At 39.2% G+C, this 19,020-nt stretch overlaps 1 protein-coding gene across 3 annotated transcripts in view; it reads right to left on the bottom strand.

Annotated features, from left to right (window-relative positions):
- MKI67 (marker of proliferation Ki-67) overlaps nucleotides 1-19,020 on the bottom strand; it is a 41,381-nt gene that overhangs the window by 12,752 nt on the left and 9,609 nt on the right. For all 3 annotated transcript variants that reach the window (XM_073354050.2, XM_073354048.2, XM_073354049.2), the window contains 9 exons: nucleotides 18,925-18,994; nucleotides 16,696-16,944; nucleotides 15,004-15,918; nucleotides 14,413-14,657; nucleotides 13,288-13,750; nucleotides 10,214-10,329; nucleotides 6,135-6,306; nucleotides 3,806-3,940; nucleotides 443-1,545 (listed from right to left, as the gene is read on the bottom strand). In XM_073354050.2, the coding sequence (XP_073210151.1) occupies nucleotides 443-1,545; nucleotides 3,806-3,940; nucleotides 6,135-6,306; nucleotides 10,214-10,329; nucleotides 13,288-13,750; nucleotides 14,413-14,657; nucleotides 15,004-15,918; nucleotides 16,696-16,944; nucleotides 18,925-18,994 (3,468 nt within the window). The remainder of the gene's footprint in view (nucleotides 1-442; nucleotides 1,546-3,805; nucleotides 3,941-6,134; nucleotides 6,307-10,213; nucleotides 10,330-13,287; nucleotides 13,751-14,412; nucleotides 14,658-15,003; nucleotides 15,919-16,695; nucleotides 16,945-18,924; nucleotides 18,995-19,020) is intronic.

Consider the following 19,020-nt stretch of genomic DNA (forward strand, 5'->3'; position numbering starts at 1 on the left):
CCAATTTGATTACAGTACATTCTCAGGAAGAAAATTTTCAAGTACTAAAGAACTCTAATCTAGCAAAGAAAGATATAAGAATCACCAATAGCTGGAAGCTGAAGCCAGACAAATCCAAATTAGAAATAATGCACAATTTTTTAATAATGAAAGCAATTCACAACCACGGGCACAAGCTACCAAGGGATGGATTCTTAATGAGAAGATATCAAGAGATGGAGAATCCACCACTGCCCCTGTGTTGTGCTCAGTAACTTATTTAGTATTATTTCTGGAACACATGCATCAGCCAGATAAGTTATTGAGCTCAACACAGGGGTAACTGGATGAAATTTTATAGCCAGGAGAGTAGTATAGATAATCTTATGGTATCCTCTAGTCTTAAAATTTATGAATTTGACTACAATTGAAATTACCAAAATAATGTAACAAGATCTTTTACCTTAATTTCCTTTGGTGTATCAAAAATTTCTTTAACACCAACATAATCCAGTTCAGAATTTGAATATTTTTGTTTAGGCTCAGCCATAAGTTTTTGCAATCCCACATAGTCATCAACTGGTAGATATTTTTCCCTTGGTGTCCTCAGTAGTCTGCTGATACCAAACATGTCTTCTACTGGTTCGACTCTTTCCTTTGTCTTCAATAGCCTTTTGATTCCTACCATATCTTCTGATTGGATTCTCTGATTAGATGTTTTCATAATATGGCTGATCCCTATCTTGTCTTCTACTGGCTGACATTTCTGCTTTTGTGTTGTCTTCATAAAACAGACTCCCACCAGATCCTTTACTACTTGCTTTTTTTGTGCTGGAGTCTTTAGTAATCTTTTTAAGGCAATTTCATCTGTAAGAGGTTCCATCTTCTGCTTTGGTGTCCTCAAGAGCCTTTTGACGCCCGAGAGAGCCTCGACAGGTTCAGTCTTTTGCTTTGGAGTCCTCAAGAGCCTTTTGACGCCCGAGAGAGCCTCGACAGGTTCAGTCTTTTGCTTTGGAGTCCTCAAGAGCCTTTTGACACCCGAGAGAGCCTCGACAGGTTCAGTCTTTTGCTTTGGAGTCCTCAAGAGCCTTTTGACGCCCGAGAGAGCCTCGACGGGTTCGGTCTTTTGCTTTGGAGTCCTCAAGAGCCTTTTGACGCCCGAGAGAGCCTCGACGGGTTCGGTCTTTTGCTTTGGAGTCCTGAAGAGCCTTTTGATGCCCGAGAGAGCCTCAACGGGTTCGGTCTTTTGCTTTGGAGTCCTCAAGAGCCTTTTGACGCCCAAGAGAGCATCGACGGGTTTGATCTTTTGCTTTGGAGTCTTCACAAGCCTTTTAGCTTTCACTGTCACCTCAGTTATATGCTTTTCTGGCATTACTAACGGATTACTCATTTCCACCGTCTCTTCTAGTACAGTTCTCTCTTTTTTAGGAGTCTGCTTTAACTTAGCAGCCACAAAAGCAGAATTTGGAGACTTCTCCAGTCTCAGGAAGCGAGATACAACATCTTGACTATCTTTTCTCTGTTGTGACATGCCGGAGGTACTTAATGGTGATATTACCATCTCTCCTGTAATAAAATTAGGTTTATGTAATTCAAAAGGAAATTTAAGCAAGGAAGGCAAGTATGGAAATTGCTGAAGAAGTATCAGGCATGCAAAGCTTCTGCCCCTTGCACCAAAATCTAGTCTTATTTAAACAAGTAACTTGGTAATTTACAATGAAAAACAACATGAAGGCACTACACAAATTTTAAAAATGAGTTTTTAATTGAATTAAATATGAAAATGAATATAACTAGTGTTCCTTCTGTTATTTTATCCAATGTTAAGTTAAATTTCTTGTGTACTGTCCCTAAACTTTAAACGTGCTGCAAACTTTGTTTTGAAGATGCATAACACGTAAGCATCAGGTGGAAGCTGATTTTTTGGCATAAGGGGACATTTGGCATTTTTGGCACTAGAAAAGGTGTGGCGGACAAAAAAACTTGTGCAAGATAAGCACATTAAAGTGACCAGTAATGCAGTAAATGTTGATACTGAAATTTGCTTCACCTCGAACTGCTATTTCGGTCTGTCTTGTAGACTCAGAAAACAAACTGTCAAGTTCATATATGGTATATTGTTTTAAAGGTTTTTGTCGTTAACCACAGTTGTATCTACACTAGATTTTCCCTACAATTTCTCAAGGTTGCTAACACAAGTACTTATAACATAGGCAAGGTACCGGATCAGTAGAGCCCCGTGTGGATACAAATGTATATCCGCGGATACAGATAACCGTGGATATAAATTGGTATCTGCAGAACCTCAGGGCTCTCCTGGGAACCACAGTGGCAAAAGGAGCAGAACACGGGGCTGCTGCTCCAGAAGCCAGCGCCTTTCGCTGGCAGCTCCTCCGGTGAGGCTACACTGCCCAACCTGGCCCCCATCCCTTCCATGCAGCTGTCTGCATCTCCTGTCTGGGGACATGCACAGCACCTGAACACAAGAGCATGACTAGGGACAACTGCTGGTGGGCCCGATTCCCACCCCAATGGACAAGGTTGGGGGCGGTACAGCCACACCGGAGAAGCTGCCAGCGTGGGGCACTAGCTGCTGGGAGCAGCGGCCCCATGTTCTGCTCCTGTTTCCGCTGCGGTCCCCAGGAGCCCCTGCGGTTACTGATTTATATCCGCGGATATCTGCATCTACGGATATAAATTTGTATCCGCACAGGGCTCTATGGATCAAAGCAGGCACAGATAATGTTGTAGTAAAATTGAAGTGGTCACTGTCCCCTTGTCTACCCTACATCTCCCACCATTGCTATTACTGGTAGAGACAGCTGCACAGTGGTACTGACAGTGGAGAGTTTTAGGGAAAGAAGTCAAGTGTAGACAATTTGCAAGGGAAACCTTAAAACCAACCAACCAACCAACCTTGAATTTATTCTATAACACAGCTTTGCAGCAAATTTAGTACTTGTGGAATACACAGTGCTCTGAATATACCCATTTATTAAGCCTATTTCTGTAACTAAAATATATATATTCCAGATTCTCAAGTAAATGGAAATGCAATTCTAAAGTTTTGGTATATTATAAGATTTATTCTTGAGTTCTACCTATGAAGAACTATATTAAGGTAATTCTTGCTTAATTGAAGAAACGAGATCTCATTTGATCTCTCAGGGACAGTATTAGCTTTGATCCTTACAGCAACCCAAGTTGCTAGACTTGTACCAAGACTAGTACCAAGAGTTACAACAGAAAGGAAGGAAACCCTACCAAAGAAGTTAGGGAAGTTAGGAAGGTGCCTACGCAGTATCATCCTTCCACCTTTGATGGCCTTTGACTTCTCATTCTGGGCCCCACCTTTTCCATCAACACCACCCTCGCCCTACCTTAAAACACAAGCATTGGGCTTAGTTGTGTCTGCATTCAACAATTCACTGCATTTTGCTGAAGCATACCAACTCTTCAATGTTGAGTGCTTTAAACCCATTTTGCACAATCACACATGCTTCAGTATTCTGAAAGCACCATACTCCATGGGACACAACCATTTAATGAAGAAGTGGATCATCCTAGTTCAGAAATAGTTGGGACTACAAATACATCTTTTAAGATAGAAAGCAGCATTCAACCACCTATCTCAGAATTACCTCAAATTGCCACCTGCCCCATTCTCACTCTACACTAAGTCTGCATAGGTTAAAACAAAACCAATAATTGACTAAGCTTAGCTTCAAAGATCCAGGTTAGTAGCACTAGCCTGCTTTTCTTATATGCAATCCATAAACCCTCACTCCCTTTCCACAGAGCTATTAAAAAGAAGAAACAAACATACCAGACTCCTCTGGAGTGTGTACCTCAGAGCCTTCTGCTTTAGCACATGATGGTATAAGATCAGTCTTGTGAGCAGCAGATAAAGATGGACTTTTTTGATTTTCATTTACTGGAGTTCTAAACATCTCAGTCATTCCTATTAATTATGTTTAAAGTAATTAGCATATGCTTTGATTTACAAAACAGTTATACAGTGGCAGAACAAAGAATAAAATAAAGCATTGTGACTTAGTCCCTTTCTTCAAATAGTACACCACACAATGTACATTTAAGGGCAGATAATCATACGTCTACGCCTTTGTTTCACAGTAGAGGCGTTATAACAGGAGGTAGGTGGTATAATATGTTAATACACCGATTGTTCGAGTCACCTCTGGAAATATGTTATGTCATAAATGAAAGTCAGGTTAGTAGTTTCATCCCAGATTGAAAAAAAGACTAAATTCCCTGATTTAAAAAACACAAATCTAGAACAATAAGGATGTAGTACAGCAGAACTGAGTAGTAGAAATTGTCTGCAAAATACCAAGTACATGTGTAAGCACTGCAAAACAGGTGTGTGTGTGTGAGTCAAACTCAATTCAAGAGTTATTGATACTTCACTGTGAGAAGTTCTATATTAACCACAAAGAGAAAGTGGACACACAGCATTATATACAGCAAGACATCCAAATATAATGTAAAGTTTAACATTTTTCTGCTGTTAGCTACACATCCTGCTTTTAAACTTTTCACCACATTCATTTTAAATAAATTGAACATAATTCTTTTTATTTGTAAAACAATGAAACGCTACTATACTAAACTACATATAAGCTTTATCTAGAGACATATTTTACTGATGCATCAACGTATGATGGCCTAATTTGTATGCACAATTGTGCTCCAGATATAGAGAAAGCACACATGCTGGGATGATTTAGCTAGTGTTGGTCTTGCTTTGAGCAGGGGATTGGACTAGATGACCTCCTGAGGTCTCTTCCAACCCTAATATTCTATGATTCTATGCACGTATGGAACATCACAAATAGAAATAATTACAACTATACATTAAAATAATATTTGATTGAGACACCACTCAAATAACATTTACACTGCAGCAGCTTTCAGATGCCAAAACCTAGTTTGGGTCCAATTGTGCGAGGCACTGCACAAAGATAGTACATGAAAGTCCATCTCCAAAGAACTTACTATCTAGACACCAAGACATAACAGGTACATATTAAAAAAAAAAATAAAGATCCCAGTTGGAGAGGAAGTAAGAGGATAGATTAACAAAATAAAATGTTTTAGTACTGATTGGCTAAAAATTATACTAATCAGTAGCAGCAATCACAGCTTACTACTAACCAGTTATTATATAGCAGTTTTCAGTACTCATTACTAAGGCTGCGAGTCTGTCATGGAAGTCACGGATTCTGTGACTTTTCGAGACCTCTGGGACTTCTGCAGCAGCCGGTGTGTCTGGCCACTGCCCTCCACAGCAGGGATCTTGGGTCACCATGCGCCTCCCCTCCCCACAGCAGCGGGGGGGTCCCAGACCACCCCCCCCAGCAGCATCAGCAGGGGCCCTGGGCCACGCACCACCACCTGCTACCCCAGAGCACCCAAGATTTAGTCAGAGTTATTTAGCACAAATCATGGACAGGTCACTGGCCATGAATTTTTGTTTACTGCCAGTGACCTGTTGATGACTTTTACTAAAAATACCGGTGACTAAAATGTAGCCTTACTCATTATAATATAGGTGAGATTTAAGACACTTAAGAGAAAGTGGTAGTTTTACAGATTTGACTGGCAGTATTTCCCATTTGCAAGTGCAGTATGGGAGAAAGCATAAAGGCACTAGTGTAAAGAAAGTAGAAAACCAGGCAACGGAGACTCTAGCATCATTGGTGAAGTCAAGAGAGCAGTCAACCTTGGGTTAAGAAGGAGAGATACTGCAGAGCTTAACTGTGTTCAGCTTTGAAGGTTAGAACATGAAGTTTGTATTTGATGTAGCAGAAGAGGGGGAAAACAATGGAGGGACCTAGAAGGTAATGACATAGACAGTGATGAACTTGACAAAGTTCGCTCATTTTTAAGAAGTTGAAATTAAATACAAACCCTCCTAATACAAGGTTCAAGTTGAGATTTTAAACTCAAGGCCAAAAAAAAATTGAAGTTATGGTCCCCGCAGTACATAAAGGTATTTTCTACTATGTAACGGAGATTAACATGTTCCAAGTTACACAATAGACTGTATTAAGTAGAAACTGCTTTTATCAACCAACATGAAGTGAAATAAGGCAAGAATTATGTGGCTTAATTTAAAAAAGTGTGCAAATTACCTGTGAAGCTTTCATTTATATCCATGTTTTGTTTCAAAGCACAATTCTTCACCACTCTAGGGGCCTGTCCAACCAGCTTCACTGTGGTGGTATGAGCTTTTCCTATCACTATGGTAGCTGGAGAATCTGCATGACCTGTACTAAAATGACCCTTTACTTTTCTTGCTGGAGTCTGTAGAAAGAAAAACAGAGTTGCTCAGTAAATGAGAATTTATTGTAATGACCAGAACAGTGTAAGATCCACACACAAACCTGTACCAGTGTTACTGAAAGTTTTAAGTCTGTTTAGTTGAACTGGTGCAAACCTTAGACTGGTTTACATTTAAAAATTGATTTTAGTTAAATCAGTGTACATTTGTTCACAGATCAGACCAAAGTCAGAACCAATGTGCATTTTTTTAAAAAATGGATTTTTAGTTTAAGTTGGCTTTTTTAATTAAATGAAATTCGGGTTTATTTTTCAAAATAAACCTAGAACTGGGTTTGTTGATGTACTAAACCAGCCCTTGATATCAGTTGTCTCTTCTGCAGACAGAGAGAGAATGTTTTCTTCACTTCAGTTCAATGAATAGTTCATGCAAAGCTAAGAAACCAATTGGAAGATGAAAAAAGCAGGAAAACTTGTTTTCCTCTTCCAAGCTATGAATAAAAACTTGGTGTGAGTGGGTGATATTGAAGCACACAATGACCAGAATCAATCAGTTCAATTCACTAACTATAGATAATAATTTATCAGTTAGTTTTAAATGCAAAACATGTTTTTACAAAACTCTTTTCTTATCTATTCCAGCACGTTAAAGGTAGTTATACTGAACTTCTAAAAACAATTTTAAAATATGGGTTTTGTGCATTTTTAATTGAATTTCCGTCCAAGCAGAGCTTGACATATCACAAGTATTCTTGAAATACAGTGTAAAGCAGCAGTTCTCAACTCATGGCTCGCATGTGGCCCAATTAGCATACAACTGCGGCCCCTGTGTGCTAACGGCTACGGGTATGTCCGGGGTCCTGGGTTCCCAGCTGCCCGGGAGGGGGTCTGGGCTGCCCCGCCACCTAGCATTGGGGTGTGTGGGGTGTAGGGCTCCCATGGGGCCCCGCAGTCCCCAAGGTCAGGACAGCTGTTGGGCCCCATGGGCCTGGGCAGACACGCAGCAGGGGACTGGGATGGGCAGCTGGCTTGCTCCACATGGCGGGGGTCCTGGGATCTGGGGCAGCCAGCTGGCCCTGTGGGAACCTGGGGACACCAGCCCACCCTGCAGGCTCTGGGCCCGCCCCGCGTGGCAGGTGTCCTGGGGTTGGGCAGCCGCATGGCAGGGGACAGGGTTCCAGGGTGGTGGCAACTGGCTGGGGCAGCAGCCTGCATGGCAGGGGTCTGGGGTTCAGGGTCTCAGCTGCCTCTGCCCTGACAGGTTACACATTCTAGGCCACATATGCATCCCACAATGTGTAATATGCTGAGAAACACTGGTGTAAAGGCTACATCTAATTGAAAATCAATGTGTTTTATTGGTTACAAAGCAATGAAAAAAAATAAACCGTCCTTTAGGAAAGTAATTAAGAAATACAAATAAAGATTAAAATAAATTATTGAAATAAATATTTCCTGCTTGCTGATTTCAATCCCCTTGATTCAAACCATTCCGCTCTAGTCAGCAGTATAAAATGCGTATTTGCTATCAAAAGCTATCACAAAACTTTTTAAGATTAAAACAAATTTTTGTAAGACTCTATTTTCATTTTTCTGCTATAATTGTTTCTTTTATTTCCCCTCATGTGTTAAGTTTGGGAAATGGGGAGTGTGACAGATTCAGACCAGAAGAATGTAAGAGAGTGCTGGAAGGCAGGTATATCAGCCTTCAGAATGAGCAGGGCCTTGTTCCCTGGATAGCCAAACAAAGGCTACTCCAGGCCAATTAAGACACCTGATGCTAATTAACCAGTTAAGGCCGTTAGGCTAATGGAGACAGCTGGAACCAATCAAGGTCCCACTTACACTGTTTAAAAGCTCTCCTTCCAGCACCCTCTAGGAGGTGGATGAGAAGAAGCATTGCTAAAACCTGAGGTAAGGGTGATGCTAGGAAAAGGGGACCATGGGGGGAATGGCCCAGGGAATCAAAGCGGTGTCAGTGTTGAAGGGAAAGCCACCAACAACTGCTACCATTAGGGTCCCTGGGCTGGAACCTGGAGTAGAGGACAGGTTCTCCCCCGTCTCCCCGCACACACACTCTACAGAGATCCCCTGGAGAAGGGAAGCAGGACTCGGTCCAGGCAGGAGGCTGAACTGTGCCTACTGAGCTCTATGGAGCAACAGAGACTGTGGGGTATTCCCCCTTCCCATCTCCCATACTGGCTGGTGATGAAAGTAACTCAATAGGCTGTGACTCTTGCTGCTATACTGAGAAAGGAAGGTCACGTTGGGGCCTTATCGAGTTTCTGAGGCCACTGAAACTGCCCAGAAGCGTGGGACCCACCAATACAGGCTCGGGACTTTGTCACAGGAGGAAGAGGGAAAAATTTACTCTTTCAATGTTTTGGCACCCAGAATGGGAGAAACATTTAATGGTGACCTCAAAAGTAAAATTTGGCTAGAAATAGGTCAAAGAGCAATGCCTATGTACTAAAGGTAATCAACTTCTAGCAAACTCTGCATACAACAATTTAAGAACTCAAAGTTCTGAATAAATCAACATTTTCTACTGCTTGTTATAATCAATTTCTTACAGAACACAAGTTAAGCTGCCTCCCTCTTTTTCCCCTCCTGGCCCTGCAGTTGTGACAACCTTCCTTTCTGATGACAGCCCAATAACCCAGATTTAGACAAAGGCTCCCCGTTTCTGTGGGCACAAAAAACCAAATTCTGGAAATCAAACTGTGTTTACAACATGCTACTGCAGAACACTAACACAGAACTACTCTAATTAACTGAAAGAAAATTTTCTAAATATTATAACAAAATTAAAATTTATTAGAAATTCACAGTTTTAATTTTACTAATAAAAGTAAAATTGATTATCCATTCAACACACTGCAATGGATTAATTAGCCCTTCCACATATACCCCCCTCAATGATAGCTGATGTCTGCTGGATGAATACAAACTAAAGTATTATATTAATACCAACTAAGGAAGAAGGACAAGAACAGAAATACCGCTGTTGTCCTGTACCACTGTAAGCAGCAAATAAAGGGAAGTTTTATCTTGAAAGGTGGGTAAACCAAACACTTTGTTTAACCTGAGGAAAGATCAGGTCCTTAAAATATGGCAGAAAACAACATATTCTAGTCTTTGTACAACTGAATAGGCAGAAAAACAGAAGAAACAGTACTTTCTTTACTAAGGCACGCAATTTTAACAGAAATTGCTTTGTAATATGAACTAATTGTGACAAGAGCTGTATATCAGTCCAGAAACACTTGCGTTTCCAATGGACTTTTAATAAACAAAGCATCTCACCCTTCACTACATGTGGTTACTTCACATCAGCAAATTTGATTAGATGAATTCATATCAAATAAACAGTTACACCAGAGAAGTAGCAAACACAGGACTAAATTTCAAAGAACCTTAGACAAGTTAGAGCAATGAACACTTAAGGTTTTATGGTACTAATAACTTTAAAGTCCTACATTTCCAGTTTGTTGATACAGGAAAATATAAAACTGGGTGTGTGAAGATGATCCACAAGACCTTTATCTTCAGAAATGGCTCACATTATAATTTTGAGTTTGAGATCACTGATAACCTTGTCTCTTACACTAGTTCTGCTGAACGATACTATATCTCACTGTGGATATCAAAATATTTTAAAGGTACACATTCTTTAGTTTCAATTAAATCCTGTATTTAATATATCAATACAATGAAAAATGGTGCAAATTTGGCCCTGTCCTTTCACTAATCAAGAAAGAATGTTTGGAATCTAGCACATTTAGAGTCATCCAGGAGATGTATATCAGTGCTCAAAGGCTATTTGGCGGACAAGGAAGATTTTGAAACACACCTAGCTACTAACAATGTACTAAAAGCCGATGAGGCTATGCATTCAGAAAATAGTATGGTTTATTTTAAATAAAAATACCTTGGGTGATTTTGTTAACTTCTTGGCTGATTTTCCTTTGAGAACACATTTTTTAACAGCTTTTACTTGCGGTCTTGCAACACCCAACTTCACCACTTCTGCCCAAGATTTTGCAACTGGAAAGCAAAAAAAAAAAAAAAAGATTGAGAACAGTTCTCAAGGTGCAAACAGCAGTCCAGAGTTATTTCCTCATAATTCCCATATTTAAATTACATTTGCTATGGAACTTGGCTCAGGAGATTGGTAATTACAGGTGGAGGTGGCAATAACACTTAGACTTGAGGTTGTATAACACTTTCCATTGTAAGGCCCTATTTTCAGTTGCTTATATCTTTGCAAAACTTTAATCATTTGAATTTTTTTTTTATGACACGTATGCTGAGATATACGTTTCAGTAAAAGTGGTTTAGTCATTTCCAAGAACAAGGACAGGGAAAAATAGACCTTTTATATTTTTATGCTTATTCCACAGAAACTCTAGTCTCTATGGTTCGGAGCAAGGACTTGAAATTTGGCAGAGATCCGAGGTGCCAGCTGCTGGTTCTTGTGAAAATCCACCCGATTTTGGCAGAATTATAGGCTTCTGATAATTGCTATTGGCACGCACATGCTCAGAGGTTTATTAGAGGTAGGCAACAAAATTAACCAAAGACTTCATCTACATTGGGTATGGCTGTCTCCATCAAGCCCTGTGCCAGCCACACTGAGCATGCTCCTGACCAGGACTGAGCAAAATATTCTACAATTGCTCCTCTAGAGATAATAGCCAGAAAGGGAACAGGAAAGGTAAGGACAGACAGGAGCAAAGTGGGAACAGAACAAGATACAAGGATAGGAGCAGAGGGAGAAGACCGGTAAGGATAAGAGCAGAAAGATCTACAGCAGGGTTTATCAACCTATGGATCTGGACCCAAAATTGGGTCACCACAATGGCAGCTCCTGTCCCACAGGGTTGTTTGGGCTAGGTGAGCTGCTCCAGGCACTGCAACCTCTGGGGTCCCAGCATCATGATGACAAGACTCTGGATAGGCCAAATCTGAGTGAGTGGCACTGCCACCTCATGAGCCTGGTTGCAACTCCATTCACACAAATTTGATCCAGTTATGGGAGTGGGGTGAACCTAAGCAGCACTGCAACACTAGAGAATGCCATGCCCAGAGTCATGAGCCAAGCCCAGCCAGCCCACAGCTCAGGAGCTGCCATTGTGAGTGCTGGGCAGGTCCCAACCGAAACCACCCCAGGTCTCCACCCTAGACTATTTATTGGGTTGCAACAGACCATACACATCTATAAATGGGTCCTGTGCTCAAAAAGATTGAGAACTACTGGTTTATACTACCACTACAGCACACACTTCTCCATAACCTGAAGGCAGTGGGAGGAGGGTGAAGAGAGGAAAGGAAGAGACAGGATATCCAAACGGCCAAGTTCCTCTGTCAGCAAATAGCTGCAAAATCCACTGGCAAGGTGTATATCCTCTGCATCTAGTGTCTGGCTCACAAAAGATAACTGCCTACTCCTACTACCAGTTACTATTAGCTCTGCTGGTTAAGGTCTGTACTGGGTATCTAAAAGTTCCGATTATGATGCTGATCCAGGGGGCTGGAAGGGGAATATGATTCCAAAAGATGGAATTTATCTTTTCAGTTTGCATTTTTTAAAAGCTGATTAAATTACATTTAAAACTATTTCTAAAGAATTATTAGATTACAAAATCAAGCAATAAAAAGTTGGGGACTACCAGACATAAGATTTTCCATGCACTCTTAATTCAGTCCATTTGGTATATGTATTACGATAGTTATTAATTACATGTTCATAACTATTTAACTCTCTTCCCCCCCACCCCACAAAGGACTCCTGTAGACAACTGATTAACTCCTTGAGCACCATTCATCCTATGCACAGAATGATGCAGGACACCTGCCTCATTTGTTGCAGAAGTTGTAAGTATGTAGTGACCCAAGCAGGAGGACTGCAGGAACAGAAAGGATGTTCTTGTGGTTACAAGATAACCGAATGTCACCTTGGTGAAATGGATTCTATTCTAAGGCTAACACAATGCAGGGGAGTAATGAAGTGATTTTACCTCTGATGATACAGATACTAGAATACTGCTACAGTTCTAATGTCCACATTTTACAAAGGATCTTAAAAAATTTGAGAGTAGACACACAAAGCCACAAAAATGAAAAAAACTTACAATGAGAGACTCAAAGAGCTCAATACATTTAGTTAATTTAAAAAAAAAAAAAAAGAAAAGAAAAGTTGAGAGATTACTTGATTATACTGCATAAGTACCTTTCACTAGGAGAATACCAGATACCAAAGGGCTCTCATCCAGCAGAGAAATGCATAAGAGCCACTAGTGGCTAGAAGCTGAAGTCAGACAAATTCAAGGCACAAATTTTACTAGTGAGGGTTATGAACCATTGGAATGAACTACCAAAGAAAATGGTGGTTTCTCCAACTCCAATCTGGATGCCTTTCTGGATGTTATGCTTTAGTCAAACAAGTTATTCGGCTTAATACAGAGATAACTGGGTGAAATGTAATGGCCTGTTATATACAGGAGGGCAAACTAGATAATCTAATGATCCTTTCCAGCCTTAAACTCTTCAAAGCTATATTCAGTGCAAGGTTTGGATGTACAGAAAATAACACATAGCATCACATACTGAATGATGAGGATAAAATTCATCCTGTGCACTGAAAAAGGTAGGGGTTAGGAATGTAAATATTGGTTAAAGTTAACTGGTTAAACGATTAAAATTATTTTGGTTAACTGAAGTAGCTGGAGGGGGCTGGCATAGCCGGGGCTGGGCTCCCGCTGGCTGGTGCGGCGTAGCTGGGGTCCAACATGGGGCTGCCAGTATTAACAATAAACTTTGGTTAACCGGTAAGCTTAATGCTTACCGGTTAACTGTTTACATCCCTAGTAGGGGTCATGTAGAAAATATAGTATGTGTGATATGTAATTAAAGAATATCATAATGCATATGCATGAATTAATGGCTTCTGTTCAGTTTTTAAAAAAGCACTAATAGTCTCCAAAATCAACTACTTAAACAAACCTAGCAAATTGGCTTTAGAAGCACCACTTCTTCTTTTAGAATGAATTGTTTCCACAGCATCACTCCTCCTCTTCATGGGAGTTCTCTTCGCAGAAAATCTTACACTACGCCTTATTAATTGTTTAGGTGTAGTTGGCACAGACATCTGATGTTCCTGGTTAATATGAAAAGATTCAGGTGTCTTGACTCCAATAAAATCTCTCTCGCTTTCCTTAACTTCTGTTGCAGCAGTACCCTGCTTCTTTGAAGTAGGAGATGGTGTGCTAATGTGAGAAATAGAGAAACGTCCTTTTGTGTATGGTGTATTTGATGGGGAGTTTGCAGTGAGCTTAGGTGACGCTTTTTTAAGGGCGGGCGGCGAGACATCCGGGGACCTCCTGGCGGGCGGTGAGGCAGCCGGGGACCTCCTGGCGGGCAAGTTTCTTTGTGATGATTTTTGTCTCTGCAAATGCTCTGAAAGATCCTGATAGGATTAAAAAAAATTTCTCACAAAGTAGAAATACAAATTCTCACCTAATTCTGAAAAGCACACGCTCAATGTATCAAATTAACTGAAACAAGCTTTTACTCATTTAAAATAAAACTTGGAAATTAAAAAGATGTTCAACATTTTCATTTCAAACCAGCTGTAAAAAGGGTAAGAAATGAGAACTGAAGTAAATCATTTATTTCCTAAATGTAAGTTAAAATTTCAGTTTTAAAAAGCTGTTACATTAAGTTTGATACATATCTTTTACTAAACTTAATTCACAGATTGGTGGAAGCAATGGATAAACATTTTCAGGCTACAATTAATTTGTTGTTTTGTAGCTTCAAGCATTTTATTCCTTTAGTCAATTTTCAGTCCAAATTATGATAGTTTCCCAATAAATGTCAATTCCAGTTAATATGTAATTTATAGTAAAAATACAATCTCAAATAAGATACTGATGAGCTGGCCTTCAAACATGGGAGTTCAAAAATACTGAAGAGCTAGCTACACCGGAAATAGCTGTATTTAAATACTATCTAAAGCTGAAGGTACAGTATCTACATTTCCTCATGTATGCCTTTTTGTAATTTTCAAACTCGAAATTTCTATTTTGTTTCCTTGGTAATGTTTAAATTTTCATCTTTAAAGTTTACCTTGATTACAAGACGTTTGAATCCCTGGCCCTTCTTCAGAACTGCACGAGGTGAATTTCCAAATGGTAAGCTTAACCTTGCTGGAATTGCACCTCTTCTAAGTGGTGAATTGGGTGGCAGACTTTTATCAAAAAGTTCAGGACTGAGATGACCACCAAAGGACACTCTCTTTCTTTTCCCAAAAGGCTGATGTAATAACTCAAGTTCTCCACTTTTCCGCTTTTGAGGTAACCTCTTTGTCTCCCCTTTTAAAAATTACAATTGAAAAATTTCTTTATATATGAAGAGTCAAACATTACAGCATATAAATTAGAAATTAATTTTTACTCATTTTAAAGTCTGAAGCACATTTCAAGCCACAATGAGCACAAATCCTTATAACTTAGTTTTTGCACAATTAATTCAGCAGATGTAGTTACATTCACATTTTCTCAAACAATTTCAATGTATTAATTATGGTTAGCCATAATTACATATACAATAGTTAAGGATAGATGTGCAGCAAAAAAACCATTTCTTCACTTACATAAAACATGATAGTCTCTCCCAAATAAATTTAAAATATAGCTCCTAACCATACAAAGTATTTACCTGAATTTTTGTCTTCAGTAGGTAGGCTAGAAATATTGATTTTTGATGCAACTTCATCATCTCTCAGAAGTGCATCACTTTCAGAGCACCTTCTTTTTGATGACAACCTGTGAGGACCCAGTACAATATTAGCATCTTCCACCTCTAATTTCTGTTGGTAGTTCTCTGTGGTCAGCTTTTCTTTAACGTCACTACCTTTAATATCTACATTCTTGTCAGGTTCTTGAGATGAATCTCCCTCCAGTGTTTCTTCAGCCATCTTTCCAGAGCTCATTCGTCTTCCCCTTCGCGCTCCAGAGTGATATTTACCACTAGCAGAAGATGCGTCTTTTGATGTTAACCTTTCCGGAGTTAATAATTCTGATGATGGACTTTTATTTGAAATTTTTTTACCCTGTCTAACACTCCCTTTGGGGCTTTTGGAATTACTATACCCAGGAGAAAATTCAACAGTTTCAGAATCTCTCTCCTTAGTTATGCTAACAGAGTAAGTCTCATCATGAATTTCTTTTAGCACTTCTTCTGCATTTAAGGATTTTCTTGGTGTAAGCTGTTTACTATTTCTCTTTTGCTTTGAATATTTATTACTTTTCCCCAAAATACATGATTCATTCCCACCAACTCTACTGCACACTACATCTTTCTTTTGAATTTCATTTGAAATTTCTGTTGCTTTAACTCCTAATGATGGATCTTGTCCAGTCCGTGGTTCATCTGAATTTGCAGAACTTATTTCATTGGTCTTCTTAGAACTATTTCCTTCAGTAGAAATCTGATTAAGTTCCACACTGTGTATTTCTTGTTCTTTAACTTCAGACTGTTCCATATCTTCACCAATGATTGCCTCTTTTTCCTTAGTTTGGGTCTCTTGACCAGATGGAAATATCAATAATGAAATTTGCTGGGCATTAGTCTCTGTAGAATAAATAACAGAAGTTATTTTACATCTGGTTAAAGAAATATATTGTAAAGAAAGGCCCTAAATAGCAAGTAAAAGAGAGGCTTTGAAAGTAATGAGTTATATAATGCCAGAAGGAATGACGTAGGGAGGATATCTGGTTAAAAGAATAAATAATGAAAAAAGGGTATGTTTCTAAAAAGAAGGCCTCTGCAGATCATTTTAAACAAAAGAGCCAATGTGGACCTTCTATCCCACATACCAGTGTTATCTCAAAAATTAGGGCCCATGATGCAAAGGAAAAACCGTTGGGCAGCAAGAAGGAGGGGAAGAGATAGGGAGGAAAGACCTGGGGGGCAGAGGGGAAGGAAGTTTTAAATCTCATCAAGATTAAGATTGGAAATAAAGGCGAACTGTCTCAAATTGGTGTTTACCTGAAATCTGTAATTGGGAATGACATGACTTGTTTGTTAAAGAGTATTAAAAAAAGTAAAACTCTGCTAATACCTGCCTGATAATGTTGGAGCTGACAAATGAGTCTCAGCACCCCTGGATTTAGCCCGTTTGATCAAATGCTTATGAATGTTTTGTTACTCTTTGGATATAGTAAATTGCTTATTTAGGCTTTGTAGGCCCATTTAGAGCAATTGTATAAATTCCATTTGGCCTTTGGATTTAATAAAGGAATCTATGGTTAAATTAGTGTTGTTCTAATATCCTGCATAAATAATAACTCCTACAGTGGCCATCAACATTATATCACCATCCTCTCTTTAAAAAAAAAAATAAATCACCTGCTTGTCGTGGCATAGGCATCTCGTCGTTGCCATCTTTCTGTGTTTTCACATCGATCTCATTTTTCAACAATTCATAAAGTTTGCTAAAAGGAGACATCTCATTTTCTCTTCTGTTAGATTTAGCTGTTTTGTATGTTGATTTAGGTGTTGCATGTTGTTTGGCTGGTACAACTCTGGAAATATCTTCCTCAGTGCTTTGCTTGTCATTTTCACCAAAATTCTGGCCTTCACATTCTATGATTTTATCTAGATAGTAATAAAGGGTAAAAAGAACCTTACACATATATATATTTTAAAACTGGAGGACTGTTATTAAATGGGTAGAAAAACAGGTTTTCTCCTTCAACAAGATTTGCACTTTTGAATAAAGAGGCAGCAACACCAATCAGGGTTAGCGGCTGAGATAAAATATCAGCACTAAAGTTTTGCCCACTAGTCAAGCTCTGTTCACAATCCTATTTGAATTTTTGTAATACATTCATCAGTAGTTAAATTGTTTATGTTGATATTTAAATTGTATTTAGACCTTGAATTAGCCCCACATTGAGAAATAGTAGGTCATATCTCAGAAATATTGTCTATCTGCAGAATCAATAACTGCATCACTATGGTTCACACAGGCCTCTTAGGGTTTTGTATACATTAGATAGGTGAATGGATGCTAATTTCAAATCAGTTGGATGAATCTGATTGTTAAAACTCCAAATAAGTTTGTTTAAACCGATACAGAACTACCACGGTAAATTAACCAGTTTTGCCTGGCATCTACATTGATTCTGTGATGCATGATTGTGGCAACTGCCACTGGGGTCCTTCCCCTTGTCTCAGCATTGCTTGAGGCCAGCTTGGATCGCTGCTGACAAATGCTGGACTTCCCTGCTGTGATTGTACAAGTTCCTCACCCCACAGAAAAATGATGGTCCAGGATCTCTCAAAGGACCATGCTGAAGTATATAACAGCTTCTCTATAAAATCTTTTTTTGTGGGGAGAAAAAAGCACATTTTGCAATGAAAATAGCTCAAACTGAGCTCCGTGCAGAATGTACTATAGAATTATTGTGGACAAGGTGATCCCTAGACTGTGGACTATGAAAACAGGTGGTGGTATGAAGAGACAGGACGCTTCAGGAGAGATTATTGCATTATGGGTCAGAAGTGGGAAGACCTTTTGTGGTGACAGTGTTACCATGATAGCGGGATGTGTCCACAATAGGTACTTAATCTATTGTGCTAACACCAGTTGAGACTGGATACTGGGATAACTTGCAATGATTGACCCTCACTGAAAAACCCATTGTAGCAAATCTGTGTGGATGAATGGAGACTTTCCACTGACCAAGTACATCAGTCAACTGGTCCTAGTATAGACAAAGCCTCAATTTCTCCATCTACTGCTGGTAAGAAAAGGTAGCAATGCTAGCACAGATTTTGAATCACTGTATTCTCTAGACTTGCTCAGGGTTAAATACTAGTGTAGAAAGCCCACAGTACCTCTGCATTTGCACTATACTAGTGGAGCTGCACTTGTGGCAGAGAATTTAAGAAAAAGCCTAGAGTACACATAGACTTGTAGGCTAAAATGTGCAGTTCTACTCCAAAAAGCAACTATAAATGGCATCTTTGGAATCGATGGATCCGTTTCCTGGGTGCATCCAAAAGTTGGAACTTTATAATCCATTTTCTTTTTTAAATGTTCTCTTCCTATTAGCACTCAAGAGCAGATATAACATTTGCTGTGGAGAGTAATGATTCTTTTGTACCTCAGACATCAACTGAATTAGTGAAATTTTAATTGCAGTGGTTAATTTTTGTCCTCAATTATACTTATTTAATGCCTCTAAAAAGCAGAATTTGGTCTGCAAAATCTAATTATCTATTCAGTAACATTAAAATAAAAAGGAAAGGAGTACTTGTGGCACCATAGAGACTAACAAATTTATTTGAGCATAAGCTTTTGTGAGCTACAGCTCACTTCATCGGATGCACTTATGCTCAAATAAATTTATTAGTCTCTAAGGTGCCACAAGTACTCCTTTTCTTTTTGCGAATACAGACTAACACAGCTGCTACTCTGAAACCTATTAAAATAAAGTTCAACTGAAGTAACAGGTTGACTTGTAAAATGAATCTTTTGACATTTTCCCATCTTCTTTTTGCAAGCATGCTAAGAATAAAATGTGACTATATAATATTGAAAAAAGCAAACTACATGAAACAGCTACCAACCAGAGGTCTGAGGACTTTTAGATCTTGGGCTCTGTAATTCCACTTCTGCCACCTGCTGAACATGAAGAACCTGTAAATTTGTACAGTGTTACGATA

The sequence above is a fragment of the Lepidochelys kempii genome, chromosome 7, assembly GCF_965140285.1.
Source record: "Lepidochelys kempii isolate rLepKem1 chromosome 7, rLepKem1.hap1, whole genome shotgun sequence".
NCBI classification, from domain to species: Eukaryota; Metazoa; Chordata; order Testudines; family Cheloniidae; genus Lepidochelys; species Lepidochelys kempii.